Source organism: Glycine soja, chromosome 16 (assembly GCF_004193775.1).
Source record: "Glycine soja cultivar W05 chromosome 16, ASM419377v2, whole genome shotgun sequence".
NCBI classification, from domain to species: domain Eukaryota; kingdom Viridiplantae; phylum Streptophyta; class Magnoliopsida; order Fabales; family Fabaceae; genus Glycine; species Glycine soja.
In genome coordinates, this window is record NC_041017.1 from 3,285,522 (window position 1) to 3,309,116 (window position 23,595).

At 31.7% G+C, this 23,595-nt stretch overlaps 2 protein-coding genes across 6 annotated transcripts; one reads left to right on the forward strand and one right to left on the reverse strand.

The window, feature by feature from the left end:
• Positions 1-240: 240 nt before the first annotated feature.
• Positions 241-1,509, forward strand: LOC114389710. Its single transcript, XM_028350452.1, has 3 exons — positions 241-442; positions 557-618; positions 1,110-1,509. The coding sequence occupies exons 1-3, from the start codon at positions 256-258 to the stop codon at positions 1,254-1,256; spliced, it is 396 nt and encodes a 131-aa protein (XP_028206253.1). The 5' UTR covers positions 241-255; the 3' UTR covers positions 1,257-1,509.
• A 7,792-nt stretch (positions 1,510-9,301) lies between these two features.
• Positions 9,302-23,132, reverse strand: LOC114390939 (transcription factor IIIB 90 kDa subunit-like). Of its 5 annotated transcripts, XM_028351871.1 has the most exons (20): positions 22,957-23,132; positions 21,094-21,181; positions 20,431-20,508; positions 20,153-20,234; positions 19,521-19,596; positions 18,951-19,033; positions 18,762-18,838; positions 17,329-17,385; positions 17,068-17,180; positions 16,530-16,609; positions 16,316-16,402; positions 15,297-15,377; positions 14,959-15,123; positions 14,753-14,869; positions 13,882-13,954; positions 13,617-13,795; positions 13,268-13,405; positions 12,505-12,597; positions 10,779-10,841; positions 9,302-9,920 (listed from the first exon to the last, which is right to left on the reverse strand). In XM_028351871.1, the coding sequence occupies exons 3-20, from the start codon at positions 20,490-20,492 to the stop codon at positions 9,675-9,677; spliced, it is 1,872 nt and encodes a 623-aa protein (XP_028207672.1). In that variant the 5' UTR covers positions 20,493-20,508; positions 21,094-21,181; positions 22,957-23,132; the 3' UTR covers positions 9,302-9,674. The 5 variants fall into 5 exon arrangements, with proteins under 5 accessions (XP_028207672.1, XP_028207673.1, XP_028207671.1 ...); XM_028351872.1 differs by lacking the exon at positions 21,094-21,181 and having other exon boundaries at positions 9,302-9,911; XM_028351870.1 differs by lacking the exon at positions 21,094-21,181.
• Positions 23,133-23,595: the final 463 nt, after the last annotated feature.

Sequence of the window (23,595 nt, forward strand, 5' to 3'; positions counted from 1 at the left end):
TTAAAACATTGTCGACATTGCATTGTGCTAAAAAATACTTAGAAAGAAATACAGGTAGCACCTTTAGGAATATCTTTACCGAAGTACATGTGTGGATTGTGAACCGTGAATAAATTAAGTTAGGTCAGTGGGCATAGAATGAATAGAAAAAAAAAATACTAAAATGAACAAGTTGACTTTTTTGGCTTTATACGGTACATTAATTAAATTAGTCTATTGAAGTCTCTTTATTGTGCCACCTATTTAAAGCACAAAATGTTTGTGCTTGTCATTGCCTATCTCTATATCCCTGCTTCTAGTGCTCTTCCTTGTCATCCAACTTGGTGTGGTGTATGCTATTCATCATCATCATCATCTAAGATGCAGAGAAATTTCATGAGGCTGCTGATGTTCTTTCTGTGTTTCTCATATGTTCTCTCTGTCTCTGCTATTCCTGCAACAAGTAAGCCTTTCATGGGATATTTAACTGATTGTTCAGTTTTTTTTCTTTCTTTCTTTTGGTTTCTATGTAAATTTTAATATAAAATGATGGATTGGATTGATTTTCCTGTCATAGGAACCCAAAATTTGAAAGGTGAAGAAGAAGAAGATTTTTCAGCCCTGCCTTCTTTAACTAGGGTCAGTGCTCCAACCTAATAATCTCTCTCATGACTGCAAGAGTTAAAAATATGTTCCTTTCATACCAATCCTTTAATTACTGTTATGGAGTTACATCTATCCCGTTATTATTATTATTATTATTAGGTGAGTTTAATGGATGTGGCTAACTTGATTAGGGAATTTGAAAATAGTTTAAGTTAAAAGGATAAAACCAGTGATGGTTAATTCCTCACGTGTCGACCTAGTTGTAATGACGTACTTACATACTTAGCTAAAAAAAATTGTAAAATGCATACACCAAGTAAGAATATTTCCATCATTATTTATAAGCCAATTAATTAAAAGGATTTAGAAAACTATCAGCAGAAAATTAAGAAAGACATTTTTGTGTGTTTGATCAATACAGTTTCTTAATTTCCAACATAACATCAGTGCGATTAATGTAAACAAAAAAAAAATGTAATTTCTCTTATTTATTAATTTGTTCTTGTTTATAATATGTTTTGTAGGTGGATCATGCACTTGGAAATGGTGAGGTGGTGCTCATAGACATGAATGAAGGATTCATAGAGAGGAGGGTTGATTTGGAAACCCAAGACTATGAAGGGACTGGAGCAAATAAAGATCATGATCCAAAATCCCCCGGAGGACCTTAATTAATTAATTAACCTTAATCCCAAAAACGACAAAGTGCTTTACCTTAGTTGCACCCGAAAATGTAATAGAGGATCTATATGTATCTATTTTTATATGTTTAGGTCTTCTCTTGTATAATCAAAGATACGGTTTGCTTTCCTTTATTTATTTATATATTTCTGTTTGCTTGTTCAAATTAATTGTCTGGTGATGTTACTCAAAAGTTATATATATAACATTATAGCCACATATACAACTAGTATATTTTTCTCTCTTCCTTCTCTGTCATATTGCTCAATATATATATACTCATTATATTAATTTATTACTTTTTTCTCTTTTGTTTTCTTATATCTCTCTCCCCTTCACATTAGTTACACCTAAGAAGGCTGTAAAATGATCTTTAAAAATACAATTTGAAATGTTATTTCAAATAAATGACAAGGTTTTTGCAGAATAATATATTAGTAATAATATTTCAAAAGTTTAATTAATGATAGTAAAACGACGCTTAAACCACGACAAAGGATGAAGAAGAAGCACTTGACGATTATTTGTCCCATTATATATGTTGTTTAAATTCTTTATTGATTAATTTCACGTGCAGCAGGTCAACAAAGGAATTTATATAGAAGACAATTGGCGGCACATAGCTCATTTGTCAAATTCTTCCAACTGGATTTCTTACTTTTACAGTCAGTTAATTTTTTTATATAAGAATTTAATTTATATTCGCAGTCAAATACTACTGGTGTTGTTTGTAATATATTTATTTCCTATACTTTGCTAAGGTTTTGATCCACTTTTGTTATGTTAATATCTGCTCTCTTTTTTTTTTACATACAAACTATTTTTTTATATTTTAAGTATATATTGTAAATCAAGATATATGTAGTTATAGTTCTAACTTCTAAATTAACAAAAAGTTTTTATATTTCTAAAATAATTATACCAATATAATGATAGTTTTTAAAGGAGATAAAAGTATAAAACCTAAGTTTCACTAAAAAGTTTTTTTTAGATAAAAAGATCAAAGTCAAACTATAAAAAAAGCTTGTTAAGCTTGACAAGCCGGCTTATTTAAGTAATAATAATAATAATAACTATTATCTATACAATCTTTATGGCATTATGAATAATAAGATGAAGTGACATAAAGTGCTTAGAGAGTTCACTTACAAGACTAAGTTAAAAGGATAATGCGACCAGGGTTAATACTTTCAAGGAAAAAAATGTTTTGTAAAGACATTTTGAGATAATTTAAATATTTTTATTTGGTTATAATAGTATAAATCATCTCTAATTCATATATTTTTTTAATATTATGCTCTTTTTTTCATTTTTTTGATATATTTTATGTTTAAATAACTTGAATTCAATATGATTTTTTTTATCAATTATTTTTTGATTTATACATTACTTATACGAAATTTTATAATTTTCTTTTTTTAGTTAGTATTTTGCTAGGTTTTAAAACAATTAATTGATTAAAGACGTCTTTAAACAGACTTTTAAATAGGCTCGTAGATCAAGCCAAGCTTTTATGTAAGCCGAGCCTAGCCTTTTAAAAAAAGGCTATGATAGGTAATGAACTAAGTTCAAGCTTTGTGTATTCAACTCAAGTCGAACTCAAGTCTAGTAAAGCTTGGCTTGACTTGGCTCATTTTCACCCCTAGTCATGATGGTTTTATGTTGTGTAATAATGCAACTTCTTGATAAAAAAAAATGCCCATCAAAACCAATCAAACTCCCAATGAAAATTCGAATTTGGATTCAATTGATTCAGAAATATTAGGGTTTTGAAGTCTTAACCTTGCCAGAGATCTTAATTTCTACTTCAAATGCATTATTGGTAGAGATTAACGCCCTGCTATAATACTTGCTTCGAAATAGACAGATTTTCGTAATTCAATGAAGGAAAACATTGAGATATAGTTATAGATGCGAAAAAAATTCTAAAATTAAACAGCTTCTGATCTAGTACTTAAAAGTTACTTTCAACTTATTTCATCAAACTCTTCAAAATAGATTATGAAAACAACTTATATGGTATCTATTATATGTATGATAAGTATTTATTCAATAATATTTAATTAAGCAATTTACTTAAACAGGTCCAAATTGAAGAAATATATGATTGTCAAATTGATTTGAGATACATTGGCTTTCTTAATTCCTACAGCGAGCATTATCTTCCATAATAGTTATATGTAGGAGATATATATATGGTAGCAGTGGAAATTTAATAGATGTGGAAAGAAGCTCCTCTCTACTCTAAAGTCTAAACTGAAACCAAAGGAGAGGAATATGATAGCTGTGGAAAAACAATGCAAGACCAACTCTAATAGCTGACATTAATATATATATATATATATATATAGAGGGATGATCAATATCACCATCATTGTTCCAAAACTGGAATTTTCTGCTCCATGTGGGATAATTGTTTGTTCACACTGTAGTAGGCAAGCCATCTCAAGTATAGAATTGGCGATCTCTGGTCAAAATTTTGCATCATTCATTCCACAATAAACTGATAGCATTATCTATTAATTGGACCCATCATTTTCATAATGGAATCCCACGTATGTCAATATATGTCACCAATTACCTTGGATGCCAACAAGTAGATTTTTTTTTTCTTTTGTCACGAAACGGATTATATATACATGGTATTTATTAATTTGTTCTTAATTAATGAGTATCCCAGAGACTTTGAATTTTGTACTGATTGGAAATCTCCAATAATTGGACATTCTTGGCTTCAATGAGTAAATAATGGATTTAAATTTATGGTTAAATAAATTTTTATTTTCTCAACTATTTCAAATTTTTATTTATAGTCCTTTTTAAAAAATTTGTTCATTTTAATTTCTGTTAAATTTTGAATGACTAATTTTAGTCCCTCTAATAAAAAAAATAGTTCATTTTTAGTCTTTTTTATTTACTTCTAATGTTTGCTAATGTTTGTTGATTACTTTTAAAAATTTATTTTAATGAATCGGTAATTAATCATGTACTTGTAGCAGGATTTTTTATTCATTATTTTGTTTTGATAAGTGTATATTAAGATAAGGACTACTCTAATATTGTAGATCACATGTCTAATGACATTGTTTAATACAGTTAAGAGAACTAGCACACCAATCAAAAGAAGAAAAACAATCTGTCCCACTATAAACTATAAAAGAGAAACATGAATATGAGAGTGGACTTTAGTCATGATCAACATTACTGATAAGTCATAACTTTATAAAGTAAACAAAGAGATCACACCATCTATTTAATTAATCGATATGTAGCTCACTTGATAATTCATTCTAATTTTGTAGAAAGAGACATGTGTTTGTTTCTCACATAATACATCTTTAAAGAGAAAAATAATTTTTTTTAAGTGTAATTAATAAGTTGTAAACTAAAAATTAATCTCATAGACCAGCTCAAAGGAACCGAAGCTTGGAGGATATGTTGGAGAGAGATATATATTTTTCTTCAAACATATATAGTATATATTTTGCTTTAATACTTACATTTTAATGGCAAAACATTTCATGGTAAAAAATTTAATTTTATCATACTCGTGATTAATTTATTGTTATTGACCCTGCTGCTTGCATGACTCTGTTTAACCGTAAGAAAAACAAAATTACAAGGTGGGTAAAAGTTTATTATGTTTATGATGTGCGAAAGTTGCAAGTATATTCCACGAGGAACCTATACATGCATGCCTTGTCAAATTAATTAATTTTTTTCACACTTTTGGTATTGTTTTGAGTGCACATCTTTTCCTACTTTTCGAAGTTCTGTTCAATGGGATTGTACCAACCCTCTCAAAACTATAGTGGCAGCCTCTTTACATGACACATGCTGTCATCATTTATGATCAGCTATTTAGGTTTATTTTCATTAATTTTTTTTTTTATGTTAATTGGAGTTATTATTAGTTTTGGTTACCCAGGTTGAACCCACAATTTTTTTTTTAATTTCTTTATCATTAAATCAATCCTATATTTCTTATTTCCTTTAAAGTTCTAATCTTTCAGTATATATACGTAAGTGTTTTAAAGTTCTAACTGGGAGTATATATACGTAAGTGTTTGATATTTGGTGAGGGGTCGTATAGACTTATATTATCACTTGTTTCTCATTATTATACCTAAAAATGTGACAATTAATGTGGGAGGGCATGATGTTGTTTCTTGTGAAAAGCTAAGTGAACTGTAAATTGGGGAATTGCTATACTTGACGCCTATTATATCCTAAGAATTAACTAAGAAATATAATGGTCAAGAAAAAACCAACGAGTGACTTATCATATGAATGAATTAATCGATGAGGAACCCTCCGTTCCACGTAAATTTGAAAATTGTTAGCACTCAAACAATCACTTAATTAATTGCCTACAAAAATCACAGAAGGATCGACTTCTTCACCCCAAGTAGAAAAACGAAACATCCAAAAACGTAAAGGATGAAAATATGTTTTATTTTATTAGAAAATAAACTGGTAATTTATAAAACATATATGATATATAGGTACAAGGGTACCAAATCCCATATACATCACCAGTTGAAAACAGCGAAAACTCTCCCACAAAACCAACTTTCATACCATAGGTTATGATGCATATTTATATTGAGTGATCTATATGCTTTAAGAATCTTTAAGAATTGATATTCAAATAATGACTATGCAAATGAAAGAAAAGATTGTGACAATCAGGTTAAACTTCTTAACAAACAGTCACGGGAGGAAAAAATTAAACTTCTCTCATAATTTAAAATTAACTTATACTTAACTTAAAAACATATATAATCTAAATCGAGTGGCTGAAATCCATATTGGAAGATCTTATAAAAGGCTTCAAAATAGAGGACACAAATAATTCTATTCTTCAATTCAAGAAAATTAAGACTGGGCATAATAATATCAATCAATGTTATCAATGGGGCAACACGAGGGAAGGCCAAAATTCCACCATATAAACACGCCATTAATTGCGGCCAAAATATGGCGGCATCATAGCTGACCTTCCTTCACAAATTGCCTATGGCTGTTGGCAAAAACACTGCCATGACAGCCATAACGCTGCCCATTTAACAACACTGATGTCAATATATATAGACTAAATCACAATACCATATTAAAGTTAAAATCTCCTAAGTAAGAAAACTAGGAGTAGGAAATCCAGCAATATATACAGAACATAATGATGTGAGACTACAACATCTAAAGGAAATGCACGTCTGTCGTTGAAAAATTACCCTTGTTTCGTTAGTCGTTTGGCCAGAGGCCCATATCGATCTGTCCCAATTCCTGCAATAGTGTATTTAACAAACCAAATAATTATTAAGCTTCAAGTCTTGCAGTAGTTTATGCAGCATTAATGATACTATGTGGACACAAAAATCATGCATGACTAATAAAGCATATCAAATTTCAATAAATTGGTTATTGATAGGCCAAAACCTATAGTATAATAGATAATAGTTTTATATATTATTGAAATCATATTGTAAGTTAACTAAGTTTTGTACTAGCAAAGCATAAATTGAAATCAAATGATGTGATACTTGACATGATTTAAGAAATGAGAACTGAAAATCTAACAGTGGATTTATCTTAATTCTTAAGTTAAAAGTGGTATAATTCAGAAAGTACCGCTGTGGATTTTGCCTCAGTTTCTGCAGTAGATGTTGTATTGTTGAGTAGTTTTGTTTAAATTTATTTGTTAACAAAAGTGATTATTTTAATAAAATAATTAGTTTTTTTTGTTTTTTTAGTGTGTTTGTCTAAACTGTTTATGTTTAAAAAAGACAATTTTCTATTTATTTTAAGAAATAAATTATATCTGTTTTTTAAAAAATCACTTATATAAAAAGTGCTTATTTTAAAGTTTAAACAAATTCACCTGCTGCAGCCGCAGCTGCTTTTTCAGCTGCCAGCAGCTCCTGAAAGAAACGATAAAGCTTGAGTGAGATAAGCCTAAAATTAAACAGCAAACAGGAAAAACTAAAGTGCAAGCAACGAGAACCTACTTCTGAATTTGAACTTTAAATCATGATAGGAAGTGAAAAAACTTAACAGATACAAGCAACTTTATCTAGCACTATTAAAACTATAAAATATGCAGCAGATAAAATTTTCTGTACCTCAAGATACTCTCGGTAAGCTCTTTCCCAGAGTGTCTTCTTCATATTCTTCTCCTCCTCATTGTGAATGTACACATCAAGCTCTGCATCATCAATATCAGAGAGAGTTTCTGATTCATCTTTTATAGGTATAGGTAAATCATACTCAACATTAGCGCCCGAAAGCATTTTTTATTCTAAGCTGCATTGCAAAATAGAAATCAAGGGACATCTAATTAGAATACTGAGTAACATTTTTGGAATTTATATCTATCTTTGAGTGAAGACAGAAATCCATCAACAAATGTGTAACTAGTCTATTATGCAGAAGATCAATGCCATGTGTTCATGCTAATATGACCATTCCCTCTCTTCAAGAACAAAAATGCTTAAAGGAAAACGTAAATCAATGTTAAAACCTGGAATACTGTTTAGATAAATTTCCTCATACACTTATAAGAGAAGAAAAATAAAATAAACTTTCTCATAAGCTAAAATTAACTTTTTTTAGAGAAGGTAAGTTATTTTACAATTAGACCAGATACAAATCACTCTTGATGATGATGATTCTTCATAAAACAAACCAAAGACACAGCAGTTCATGGCAAGCATAAAGTCCATCATAACAATATGACAGGTGGCTACGGAAAATAACATATATGAAGAACAATAATATTTATATGTGGCTGAAGCATACCAGCTACAGAAAAAATAAACAAACAATATTTATGTATACAAAAAACTGAAAAAATATAATAACTATGTATATTGGGAGATTGAATATGCAATAACTATGCGTTTAAAATATTTGTTTTAATTTAAACTATTTTGGAATATCTATAAATTTATTTTAAAAAATTCGGGCAACTTTAGAAATAATGGTCTTAATTATTTTCATTTACACTCTAAAATAGTCCTTATAAATTACTAAAAATTATATTAATGATTCCTTATAAATAACTATTTTAATTGTTATTTAACTTTACTTTATTCTCTCAATTGTATAGGTCCTTAGCATATATGTTTTAATAAAAAAAAACTTTATTCAGTAATAGTATTAGTATAATAATGTATAATGAAATCTCATTCAGAAAAGGAAAAAAATGTAATGAAATCTAAACTAATTTGACATTATTTTTATTTATTTTTAAAATTTAAGACAATAGGCTTCGTAAAAGATATATTAAATAAAATTGTCTATACAAATAATATTATTAAATGTTGTTGCATGCTTTACAATTTCCACAAATTTCACGAAGTTGAAATTCGACAGACCCGGGATGCCACGTAGTATTCATTTTTTTTTACCTATATTTTATCACTTTTTATTTATTTTTAATCATTAAAACACATTAATATATTTAATTATAATAATTAGGCGACTATAACAAGTATATATTTTGATTAAACCAATCAATTAAATCATTAAAATAATTTATTGTAAATATATGTTATAATCACTGCAAATTAATTTGAAAGAGACATGAAATCAGTTCTATTATTGATTAACACGATAAAACTATTGAGTCAATGGATCATCAATCATTACTTAAACTACATAAATACTTAAATAGTTATAAATAAATATACGTATAAAAAAATAGTTATAGATATAAGATGATAAACCGATGAATATAATATATTATATTATATTTCTCTTATGAATAACAAAGCAAGCAGTAGTTTATTGGTAAGCTGTCTTCTATTAGGAAACAAACTCCAGGGCTCGAGTACCGTCTCCGGTAAAATTCTTTCGTTTTTGCTTCAGAATTGTGTGAGCGGGAAGGCCAGAAAATGATTGAATAAGAAGCCAAGACGTGTTTAGAAGTAAATAGAATAGACACTTGCCTTCTTTTACAACATCTCATTGAATTGAAGATGCCTCTGTATTTAAGCTGGAAAAAACAAACTGAAAGCAGTACTAGGAAGAATCATAGCGAGAATTTCTACACAAACTCAGCATAAATAATCAATTTAACTGTTTGTCATATTTAGTAAAAAGTATAATTTAAAATGAAACACATAATCTAACCCCTATTCTGTGTTAAGCAGAATGATGGCTGGTAATACCTACCTAACAATTTCCAGGTACAATAATTCCCAAGCTCTCTATAAAGCATGTGGAATCATTAAAAAAGAGGAGGAAAAGCTCATGTAGTGAATACTAGCTTATCAGATTGCAACTTAGCTTCCAAAGATTTCTGAGTCTCTCTGACAATCTCTTCGTTTCCACTGCTGCCAGCCATGTTTAGTATGAGTTGCTAAAAAAATCAGATAATAAAAGCAGAAAGATCATCTAGCAACATTTCAGTAATAATCATTATAGTCATTATAGCTGAAACCGTCATCCTCAGGGAAATATTTATCAGCCATATTTTCAGTATTTTGATACATCTCCCCCATATCACCTTCATCTTCGAATTCATCCACTGATCCCATCTCATCTTCATTTTTGTTCTCAATCTTGGACGGTAAATTGTCATGTTTATCTAGGGGCGAATCAAATCGTACTTTCTTCTGTATCTTGAGACCATCGGTATTTTCCTGCGTATCCTGCATATGAAAGAACATTTAAATGAAGTCCAACATCTTGATTTAAAGAACTATAATATAGGTACTATTTTCCAAATTTGTCTTTTAAACATGTTGAGATAAAGCAATGTCAAACTATCCAGTAAATCAAGAATGAAATGTCAGGTAGGTAAAGCAAAATCATTTAGGCCTATTTGCATAAGTTTTTCGATAGAGAGGAAAATAAGAAGAAAAAATGAAATAAACTTCTCCCATAAGCTAATTTTAGACTGTAGGAGAAGACAAATGCCAGCCAGTGTCCTAAGGATATTATTGGTTAAGGAACTAAAAATAGAAATATTTTTATTGGGAGGCATAAAATTACAATACCCATGATATTTTTTGCACTCTCCTATGATTCTTCATAATAAATACTTTCTCTTTTTAATTTCTTAACCAATGCCCTTAGCAATATTCGTAGGAGAAAAAACTTATTTAAACTTCTTATTTCCATCCCCTGTAAGTTCTTAAAGAAGAATTTATCCAAACAAGAACCTAGGTCCTCTTTGGACTTAAGAAACACTTGTGAAAAAAAAAAGATAAAATGAATTGAAGGTCTCTAATAAGTTAAAATTAGCTTATGTATCCGTTAAAATCAGGTTTAGGAGAAGCTAAATGGGATAACCTTCTTTCTATAAGTTAGCATATGCATAACCTAATTTTTAACTTATAGGAAATTTATTCATTTTATCCTTTTATTTTCTTCTCTTTTAAGTAGCTAATGAGAAGTTTATCCAAACAAGGTTTTAATATGAGATATTTTCTTGTGTTGGTGGAACTCAAAAAGTATCAATATTATTACAAGCATTAAAAAGAAAAAACAGTTCTAGAGAGAATTACCATTTCATCAAACAATTCATTCAGGAGTTCAAAATTGACTTTAGATTTGAGACCCTGCAAATTCTACAAGCAAACAAGTATTGTCAGTAATTTATTAACAATTTCAGAAGATCTTATGTGAATAATTAAAATGAATCTAAAAAATTTGACCAACAAAGCTGCACGCACATAAAAAAACCCTAAATCACAAAAAATCAGAGATCATCTTTATCTAAAAAGATGTCAACAAAGAAGCCTTAAACCTGAATTCTCAAGGATTTGAAATTAGAGTTCCAAATGATAGTTCTATCGTCCAAATGGACCCTAGGGAGCAACAGTTCACTTTTGAGTTCCTTTTCCACTCGTCTGTTCTGGACAGTTACAAACCACCCACCTAACAGTGGATTGGGCTGAACCGTGCTGATCAAACATACCATCAGCTCTAACAGGCCAAGTCACCCAAGCACCCACCCAGCAACAATCCAGCCAATCACACATCAACATCCCCTATCAACTAGGAAAATATGCATTAAAAGAGAACAAACTCCAGAAAAATTTAATAATCAGATCCTACTAGAAAATACAAAAACAAATATCCTCTTAATAATTATAAATGTATCATAACCTAGTAATTTTTGGATTAACCTAATCCCTTGATCCTGGGGTTTTACAAAGGAATCTCATGGGATTTTTAGACTATGTATACACACACAAGCATGACTGATTCAAAGATGAGTTATGCATAATGCATTGAAAATTTTCCTCTAGCCAACAAAAGATTTTCCCTTTGGCACGGAACAGAAGTGAAAGAAAGCTTTAGCAACCCCCAATAACATAGGAAGTAGAAGTAAGGAGATGACAGATGACGGACCAATAAAAAGAAAAGGGAGGAAGAAAAATAAGGAACATGACTCATGACTTATTGGAGCATGTATGCTTACGAACATTTCCTTCCTTCCTTCCTAAAGCAGGTCCCAAAAATTGCAGACTCAATCGAACAAGTTTAAGTCAAACTGTCAAGCAACAACTATCCGAAGAGTTTAAGCTAGTGCAGTGCTATTGTGTCAGGAACAATTTATACCTCAAATTCCCCCTCACGTGTAAAATCTTTAGGCTTGAAGCCAGGAAACCTCTAACCTATTGGCCATAAGCACTTCGATATACCATGTCGAGGACCAACTCTTCTAAAATCTTATGCTACTAGGTACTAGCCAAAAAATGGTCTATAACTATAAATCGAACATGAACACCATAAATTCTAGCTCATAAAGATATTGGATTTCATGATCCATCCTAAGCATATAAAATGCCTGTGATACTTCTTTAGGTGAAGTGGTGAGCATCTAGGTGAGGTTGCCAATCAAGATATATAGGGGGCAGCAAGCAGCAGCTGTTTCTGTCACAAAAAAAAAAAAGAGTACTCTAATGGCTGAGAATTAATTTGAATCAACCACAACAAAGGCAGCCAGTCAGCCACAATGAACGTGACAGCTGTGGCTGCAATAAAAGCAGCTAGGGTTATTTCAAAATAGAGGGAAAAATAACTTTATTCCTCATTTCAAAAGACTGCACATAACGTCAATATATAGACTAAACTACATCAATGTTAAAATCTCCTAAAAAAAGAAACTAGGAGTTTAAAAAATACATACAACCAAGCAGAATATACAGGACATATTACAAATATACAATGTATTGGGCTACAAGAATATCTAAAGAAAATGTACGTCTCTTGTTGAATAAATACCCTTTTTTTATTAGACATTTGGCCAAAGGCCTCTGCAGCAGATTGAGCTGGCCTTGTATTTTTTGCCTCATAGGCTCGTTTCTGTCTCATTTCCTGCAATAGTGTATTTAACAAACAAAAAAATTATACGCTTGAAGTCTTGCAGTAGTTTATGCAGCATTAATGATACTATGTAAACAAAAAAAAAACAGTGCATAACTATTGGATCCACTCTACGAAAGCACAGCCATTGAAAAGTATATCGAGGAGTATAATCAATTTGAAAATAAAGCAGTTAAAAAAAATTCTGTCAATCACAAATATATTTTTCAGTGGTAATTAGCACTTTTTACTTGCACTGGCCATGAAGTCCCAATTTTTTATTTCATAGCAACTAATTCCAAACTAATGCCCATGTTAGTAAAACATGAACGACATTATAAAGAATTGAAACACTTCGACAATTGAGTAACTTATTTTATGTGATCTTCATCAATCTAACCATTGAATTGTGAGAAATACAGTGTTCGTGAATATCAAATTTCAAATAAATTGGTTATTGATAAGCCAAAATCTAGTAGTCAGTTTTATAAATTATGGAAATCATATTTATGTTAATTAAATGATGTACTAATAAAGGATTAAAATCAAGTTGACATGACACTTCTTGAAATAATTTATGTAATGAGAGATAAAAATCTAACAGTGGATTTAATGAAATATTTATCTTAAGTTACTTGTGGTCTAATTTCACACGAAGAACCTCACAAGATTCAGAAAGTACCTTTCTGGATTTTGCCACAGCTTCAATAGAAGATGCAGCAAGCTCTCTTGCCGCTAGTATATCCTCCGAACAGTTTTCAAATTTTGCCTCAAAAGCTTTCTTGTTAGCTGCTGCAGCTGCTTCCTTGGCTGCCTGCTCCTGAAAAAAAAAGGAAGATTGAGTGAGATCTGTGCAGATTAACCTCCCAAATAAGCCTAAAATTAAACAGAAAACCAGGAACAAACAAAAGTACAAGCACCCAGTTCTGAATTTGAACTTCTAATCACGATAGATAGTGGAAAAAAAAAACTTAACAGACAACTTGATCTAGCACTATTAAAAAGAAAATAGTAGATAAAGTTATCTGTACCTCAAGATACTCCCTATTTGCTGTTTCCCACAGTATCTTCTTGATATGCTTCCCCTCCTCATCATGAATGTACAAATCAACTTCTTCATCATCAATATCAGATAAAGTTTCTGATTCATCTTCTCTATGTGAATCATCATATTTACCATCTTTAGTGGCCTCATGCTCAACATTAGCCCCTAAATGCATTTTGAGCAATTTAGGAATGAATAACTGTAGACAGGAAATCTAACAAGCTAGCAAGAGTGAAAGAAATAACACCCACCAATACTTTCTGGCACATAGGCAGGCAAATCTTCTTTGTGGCTCTTAAACTGATCATTTGATGCATTCGCCAACTAACCAAAAGAACCAGAAAAAAAAAAGTATATATCTATATATATATATAAAGATTTGAAGGTTGCGTTAGTTTATGGCTCTTCTAAAACTTATCAGCACCATGTTGTTTGGAAAGAGATGCAGTTTCTGGAAATTGGAATTAATTTCAGATGCCCAAATACAGGGCATCATTGCCTTAAGATGGGATGGGTTTCATATAGGATAAGTGCTATATTAAAGTTAAAGCTTCTACTTGGCCACACTTTTGTAAATGCTGCTCTTCTGAGTATTCTTGCTAATGAGGGGTTACATTATCATGGTAGTGATTAGACAGTGTGTGAACATGCACATGCAATGAGTATTTCTTATTATATCAAATGGCTCATTTCTAAGGCGTCTCTTACACTTTTGCTGGATTCATTCAGTTAAAAGTAGAATATTAATTGGATCTGATCAGTATTATAAAAAGACATTAAAGTATGGGCATGGTGTTCAAGTATGATATTGGGCACCAGTATGTTTGTCTCTGGAATTTGTGACCATAGATTCTCTTCTCTTCCAAGATGAAACTCAAAATTTAATGGAATTAAAGAGGGTTTTATAGCCCCTACTTAGTTATTGAATTGTTTGTTTAGTGTTTCCAATTATATCAACTTTATTTAGCAATTTAACTATAAAGTCAACAAAAATATTTTCGCTTCTTTGTGTACAAGACAAGCCCTAGTGAATATTGCGAATCTTTTATTGCACAAAAACATGGATACTTGCAAAAGGAAATGCAAACTACCACACACAAGACCTAATGAAGGAATACTTACAGCACATGCTTCATCGACACTCTCCTCTGGAAGTGTTTTTTTAAGTCTTTCCCTCTCAGCACGCTGGAACGCAGGAGGATCCAAACCACCACCAAGTCCACCAGAGAGCTTATCAAACTGTGAGTGTATCAATCAGCACAACAGTAAATGTCAAAAAGCAGTGTGGCTAAAAAACTAAGCAACTTGACAAGAAAGAAAGTACTCACATCCTTATAGCATGCTTCACATAATCCAAGTGCAAAATGGGTCACCCCACTATCCTCCTTGTGCTCACACAGTAGATCTTTTGAAATACATCCTTTTAATCCACCTTCTGGCATTATCGTTGGATTTTTTTCATGCTCTTTTGCCATTGTATTCAACTCCTCAACCTGTAACCATAAAGGTTGATGAAAATTGTCAACTTACTGTCAAATCTTAGATAGTGAAATTAACTACAAGTCTAAAACACACTCAGTGAACATAAAAGTTCAAAATTCAGTGTAGAGCTTTGATAATCACATATCAAAAGACACCATGGCGTTAAAAGGAGGTGGAAACATACTGTCAAGCTAGAAGACTCTGTATCCTCAAATTCTACCAATCGTTTGGTTAATGTTGCTTCACATACATGGACAATTTTAAGCTGCGTTGAAAATTAGAAAATCAAGGGACACATAATAAAAGAAAGATATTAAGGCTCAACTAATATACTTGAAATTTAGATCAATCATTGAGTGAAGAAACAAATGTGTAACTAGTCTATGCATAAGATCATGCCATATGTTACTGCTAATATGAGCATTCTCTCTCTTCAAGAACAAAAATGCTTAAATGGAAACAGAATGACAGAAACAATATAAAAATACAAAGGAAAATTTGTATGTCATTTACAATTATAACAGGCACATATATACACAAGCATAAATCACCCTTGGTGCAAATAATAATAATAACTAAAGGAAAGATGGGCATTGCCGTGCCTGTCTATCCACATTTTTTGAAGAAAGACATAAAATAGGAGAGAGGGAGGAGGTTGAATACAAAACGAAATAATGTACAGTTATATTTATAGCAGTAAAAGGATAAAATAGGGTAAACAAATGTGTACACTATTGTTATAGGGAATAAGACATAAAATAGGAGAGAGGAAGGAAGTTGAATAGAAAATGAGAGAATGTATAGTTATATCTATAGCAGTTAAAGGGTAAAATAGGTAAAACAAATAGGTAAAATGATGTTTTTACTATATTTCAAAGTTTCTCAACTGAAATTGAAAATCAATTGTATTAAAATTTTGCACTCATAATGCTAGTCAATATTTGTCTTCCCAGTTTCTGTCTTTTTATACCTCACAGGGTACTGTTCATCAAACAGCTGCTCACACACCAACAGGATGAAGTTGCCGGAATAGTCTAAACAAAATTTTTAAATAAACTATGGATAAAGCATTGAGTATTTTCCAGATTATCGATTCAGTAATGATTATCTTCAACAATTATGAGGCCCTGTATAGGTTATAGAAAATACATTACAAGCAATAATAAAATCAATCAAAAGATGCAAAACTTTAGCATAACTTACAATATCCGGCTTAGAGCACTTAATACCATGAGCAAGAGCAGATATGTATAATGCTGCACCGCATAGTCCGCTAGGTTTCCTCCCTGTCTGTTTTTAACATTAGCAATACAATAGGAATAATAAAAAGAGTTCATACTTTACGTCCCAAATTAATGCTTTCTTTTTGTCCAAACTAAAAAAATAACTAAGAAAATGCCAGAACATGTTAAGAAACCTGCATCCAGTCACGTTTCATGCTTGCAACAATGGCCAGTGCAGTATCCGAAACAGCCTTACTCCCTCGCTTTAACAAATCTACATGACATGGCATCAGTCTAATTATTTCTCCTTGCTTAAAGAAAAACAATGGATAGAAATTTTAAATAAAAAAAATTCTTAAACCTAACCTGGATTGAATATCTTTTCATGCTAAAAACATACAAGTTAGGTCGTCTTATTTATTTATTCTTTTATCAAAAGAAAAAATATATAAAATATGAAGGGAAATTGTCTGAACTAAAATCACAGTAATTTAGATTCATTTTCAAATAAACATTAATCACTTAATAGTGAGTTCTTAATCATGGCATGCACACAGCACATCATTTGTGGCTCTAACATAAAAATGTCTATCTTATTTTTGCAGAGTGAAAAATTCATTCGAGTCTACTGCAAATAACCTATATATCCTGCAATACAATGAGATTATCCTATACACCAAACATTTTAGTTATCCTCTTACACAAACTGAGCTGTAAAAAGAAAACACTCACTCTTGGTATATCTATGAATAAAAAGACTTGGATCAACAGGCTTTTGAACAATTGGGTGCTCTCCAAGCCTTAACACTTGACAAAGCTGCAAGAAAACTGCTCCTAGCACATAACTGCACAACAAATTCATGAACAGGAACAAAGCAACATTCAGAAACACAAAAAAAAAAAAAACAGGGATACATTGAGATTAAATGAACTAAAATATGGGGGGAATATAACCAATGTCAGACTCCAGTAACAAAAGAAAAGCATACTCACACATCTGTCCTTAAATAATTTGAAAAATCAATAAGAAGGTATGGTTTATTGTTGTGCCTGCAAGAAAAATATAATTTCAGCATAAAAAATAAAGTGCTGAAAAGAATATAGATACAATACAACCAGTCAACCAGACTCATTGCTCTTCAACCACAGTCGTACAACATTATTCACTGTCAATTACTACCAGATGGGGTAGACAACTACAAGGATAAAACAATAGCATAATGTTTTGTTATAAATCATGCCTAGACAAATTATTAACTTCAAAATCATTCTTAATCGTCTCACCTATAGTTTTTCTCAGTCTCCCTCTACCCCTAATAACTGAGTGAACTTATGATGGATTCAAAACTGAAAATGAATTAATTATTTTGTAAATTGTATTGATGAAAAAAGAAAATCTGATAGAGAAGACTCCTGGTGATCTCACTCTATCTCTATAACTGAAAAACCCTCATTATTCTCTCTCCCCTTCCCTTATTCTTTATAACTGACTCAGTACATGTCATTCTCTCCCTTTCTTGCTAGCTCAGCCCCCTATTTTGTTGCTTACGTCTCATATGGTAAATTTGCCAAACCTTCGGCCTGTTTTCCACATTTTGTATCAGCTAACCCAAGTCTTCCTCTCAAATCTCAATTCCTATCACCTTCCATCATATCTACCTTATTTATTGCAGCTTTTAATAAGCTATGAATCATGGACTCCAACACAAACACCAAACGCAAGACAGACACTCCAACATGACTAATGTAAAAAATATAGGACATCAGTGTGTGTGTGTGTGTGTGTGTGTGAATCAAAAGTCCCAAGAAACTTGGTATACTCTTCCAAATTCCCCCAAAATCAATAAAGTCTTCCCTAACTTTGTCTATATGCCCTCCCATCCAAAGTAATGGTTTAGAAATTTGAAGCAGTTTCCCTACATCAATTGGAAATGCATTCATAAATTGAAATCAGAAACTCAAGCATTCATCACAGATCAACTTAAGAACTAAGCTATGTCAGTGTGTCCTCTTGTTTCAACTTCTACACAGGCTATATGTGCACACACCCTAATTTTATATCTAATCTAATGAATCAAGAAAATAAAATATGTAAACACGATATAATATATGAATTAAGTCCACCACGAAAAAGAGACTTATACAACAATTCCACAAAAATAACAACTATGAACCTACATGCTAGCCAATCATTAGTAACAGACATGCATTCTTAATATTTAAAGTAAGAAAATGATACAAACAGAGTAATATCAATTTAAGAAATGATAAAAAAATGGTTTGAGGTTTATATTAAGATTATTATTTGAACAGATTTAAACAAGAGATCTTCAAAATCTTCACATCACATGGTTACTAATGGGAACAAAAAAATGATAATTGTGAGAAGTATCATGCAACACCCATGCCAAAGAGAACTCACATACCGGAATGCAATGTAGAGACAAGCAGCATGTACTTGTTCTGATTTACGTCCACGGGTGAAATTTCGCTCAAGCGCTATCTTCAACAGGCAAATTCAAGGATTAGTTAAATCAAATAACAAACCATTTTCAAAACATGTACAAATAAATAGAAAGCAAGTTTAAAATGAGTAAGTAAAAACTGGTCCATACTTTATAAAAGGTCAAAGCTTGTTCAGCCATATGTTCATCATTAACTCCAAGGCCGAAACTTAAATATTTAATTTCATCATAAGCTGTGAATTCAAAGAAAATAGGCACATAAGAACATAAATAACTACATGTATGAAATTATTTACAGCAATCAAACTGATCATTATATTATGGTGAAGTGCTAAAAAAAATGATCCAAATTTCTCTTCTATACATGTTTTCCCTATAATGATAAGGTCATCCTCCTGCACAGTATAAATTGAGAGCATTGGCTGTTCTGAAGATTAAAAATATTACATTTTCCCTATCTTGGGATAAATATGAAATATTGAAGTTATTATTGGACCACGACTTTGAAATGAACTAGGAACAACCAGAAGAAAATAGCAGAACTTGACAGATTTAAGACTAACACAATAACACGTTCAATAATTCTCAAATATACGATGAGGTATTCTATACCAAATGAGAAAATCAATTAGTATTAAACAAAAAAAAAATATTTTGGAAACCATCATTTCAATTACATCCCGAGTGTGAAATCAGTCATGAGACTTAAGAAAGACATACCTCTATCTAAAGTCCTTTGACGTGATTCAGAGTACTCACTTTGAACTGTTCTTACATAATTGCCTGATAATTTACTCTATGAGACACAAGGAAACCATATATGAGAAACAAAAAAACATGAAAAACAAGAGTGTAGAATGAAAAGCAAAAGAAATGCTCATGGAGAAAACAATTAAACTTGTCTTCCTCATAAGTCACCAATATCCCAGAAACTTTGGTTCAAGCACCAGACCTATTAATGCCTTTATAATGTTCTCCATTGACAGAAGAAGCAAATAATGAGCCACAATAATATCTTTGGCGCATGTTAGAAGAGTGCTATATATGACCTTAGGAGAATTTGGATCCTCTACTTTCCCCTAAGAGAACGACATTGTCAAATTCTGCAGGAGAAAAGATACCATGCAGGTCTCAAATATAGGACCTCATGGTGGGATCCATGTATTCTTCCTTTCTCTCTCAAACCATACCCACAATCAAACTTAAACCTCAAGTAATCCAAATCCCCATCAGTCCTTCATAGAAGTAGCTCAAGCCTCTTTCTCCCGTGACATGATGTTGTTAATTTAAGAAAAAGAAAATAAAGTTTCAATCTCCCAGAAAACCACCTTAGCTTGTCAAGCTTCCATTACCTGCCCCGCTGCATTCTTAACAAATGAAGGCTCCTCGGCAAAAAAGTAATCTTCCAACACCCTCCCACAGCTTCCACAACATCTGAGAAACAAAAATACAAAAATATACATTAAATAACATCGGAAGTTTCCTCTAAACATTCCTAGAACCTGATTAAATATAATAAACAGTTCCAAATTCAATTTGTACAATATCTCACTCATTAGAAATTAAAATGAAACTAAGAAAAGAAAAAGTGTCATTCCTGAATTAATGTCGAAGCACTAAAGATACTCACAAGAAACCATCATCTAGTCGCTCGCCAGCGACATTTTTGGCACAGTGACTGCAGTACACCATTGTGATCGATACAAATCTGCAGAGTCAGTGAGATGGAGGCATTGAAAATGATTGCAGAACACCAGTGAAATAAGATGGAATTGAATTTTTTTAGGGAATTGGGATAAAAGTTGAACAGGGTCAGGTTTTATCATTTAGGGGAGAGGTAAATTAGTAATTAAAATTTATAGAATTAAAATAATAAAAAATAAATTACTGCACTCATAAATCAGTTGATAGAAACTATACTATCTTAATCAGAGATTCTGAACAACTGATGCAAACTATTTTAATTTCATAAAAATTGAGTACCAGTCTTGGAGAGCATAGTATACAGCATGATCACTCCATTAATTCACCAAAAGGAAGAAAGAAAGTGTTTTAGCTTTCTTATGCCCTAATACACAATCATTTTTCACCAGCCCAATTTAATTCCAACCAACCATAGCCTAAGCTTGCAATGCTTTCAAGCCAATTTTTATTCAATGACAAATTGATAAAATTATGGTGACTGGTGCATCAATCCAGACACCGTGGGTCACTCTTCATGGGACATGTTTACAACTGTTCATCAAAAAACTAAAGCTCCCTTGAATAACTGAATTGTAACATCAGTTATCACCTTTATCTTCACAGACTACAACAGAGGCTAAACCACATGAATCTTGTGACTTTAGATCAGAAGCAGAAGCATTGGCATGAGTCCCAATCTGTCAATATTAGATTACACCATCAGAAGAAAAGTAGCACTCAATATCCATCAGACCCAGTTTTTCATCTTCAACTTTTTTCTATTCTTTTGGGCAAACAAACTACTACATTAATTCACTAGCCCTAACATATACAAGAAGCTGTTTCCTAGTGATTTATACATCACGCTAATAGGACAAATTCAACCAAAAAGAGTTAGAATTGAATGATAGAAACAAATCAAAAGACTAACTTTAATACTTTTCTAACTCCCGATAACCCTATTCAGGTTCTATCTACAATTACCAATAACCAAAATGCCATGGAACCATGTGTATGGTAACCTACCTATGTACATAGTACCTCTGGTACTTCTTTCTCATTAATATATATATTATTATCTTTGCTGATCAAAAAAAAAAAAAAACCAAAATGCCAATAATTTAAAATCAAAGACTTGGAATGTGCATATCTCTCTTTTCATTTGTGTTATTTCCTTCAACATTGTGCTTCCAGTATTGATAACTAAGGCATTCCTAATTGAGCTAAACAACTTTGGTTTCAGCTACTAAAGCCCACGATGTTTGTACCCTTACAAGTCTTTTTTTTTCATGGATCTGTCTAGCAATTGAAGTATTTATCTTCGAGAGGAAAGACAGTTGCCAATAGGTTTCTGCTTCTATTTAGACAGTAATAAAAACCTTCAAATTGTTAAGTAGTTTTGTAGGTGTCTAAATTCATGTCCTTTTTTGCTAATGTTCATTGATATTGACTATGGTTGGCTCTGGCAAAAACTTGAGAGAATCACAAATTCAAGAATGGGAAGGGTACAGGTACATTTATTTTCTGAGACCAGCTACTATTAAATTCTTGAAGGATTTTTATTTATTTATTTGACTGACATCACCAGTATCAATCTAACATTAAATAATCAGGATAAAATAACTAATGAAGAAATTTTGATCAGCACACAAAACACAAAACTTCACTTTCCCCCCTCGTGTTGATTGAAATCTTCAAAGTTTAACCTTGTCATAAAATTGGCAAAGATTACAGTACATATTCCAAGGAACGCAATCACAAAAACAACACTACGCTCAACTACTTTACTTTTGGAGATATAAGATTGGTCTAGTGGTGAAGAGAGAGGAGAAGAGGGGAGAGGTCGAAAGTTTGAATCTCCACTAACAAAAATTAACAATCCTAACAACTAACATTTGCCTGTAAAAAAAAAACTGCTTTGCTTCTCAATTCAACACGATGTAAATAATAAACCAACAGTTTTTCATTTTTCAAGCACTCTCTGTTCCAAGTCCAATTTATTATCCGTAACGGTCAACTTGGACAGTTCCATTTGTGTGGAGCGAATTGCGTCATTACACAGAGCACATAAACGGAAGCACAGTGAAAGTAGAACAACGAATTCTAAGGAGAGAGACTTGCCACTAAACTGAATCTCCTTTCACTTGAAATTCTAGCGGTTAAAAAATTTGGGGGGAAAATTAAGTGAGTGAGTGAGTGAGTGAGGGTTCCTCACACTAACTAAGCAGTGGTACGATGCGGTTTCGTCGTGTTCCTTGAAATTGGGGGAAATTAGTGACAAATAAAGCTGATGCAGCCACAATTGAGGTCGTGTTGCAGTCGCAAACACTTCAAAGACTTTGAAATTGCGGTCAAAATCGCAGTCGTGGACAGTTTATTTTTTAATAACCTTAGGAGTTAGTAAGCAGATTTGGAATTTCATTGATCCAATAAATGACTAAACATGCAAGGAGGGGAGAGAGAGAGAGAGGACCTGGCGGCGGCGGTGGTTTACGGTGGCGGCGGCAGTGGTATCTGAGATTGGAACGCAGGCGAAACGAAAAACGTGAAAGAAAGGCAACAACAGAGAAGGGACTCGAGAAAGAAGGGATGAAAAGTTAGACGCCGAGAGAGTGGCTGAGGGAGGGAGGGAGGGAGGGAGGGAAGGGCGCCGCGCGCACCTGTTTTATAAAAGTTATAAAAAAAAGTATATATATTTTATTTTATGAGGAAAATTTAAAACCAATTACGCTACTCTTTTTTTTTTTTTTTTTTTAATGACTACTCTATCTAATATCTTAATTACTGATGGCTGATACTGAGATAAAAAAATCTTAATTACTGATAAAAAAATCTAATATCTTAATTTCTTACCGTAATTACACCGATAACAATGTGATTTCGTGGTAAAAAAAAAGATTTTCTATTTTTTTATTCTTTAAAAAACTTTAATATTTTTGTTTTCAATGAATTTTTCATTTATATTTTTAATTCCTTAACTTTTTCTTTTCTTAGTTTTATGTCATGTTTGATAAAATTAATTGATAAGCGAGCTAAATCTACTTAAGAATATCTTTAATAAAAAAAATCATTTTAAATTATGGAATCACTTTTTTGAGTCTCACATTGGATC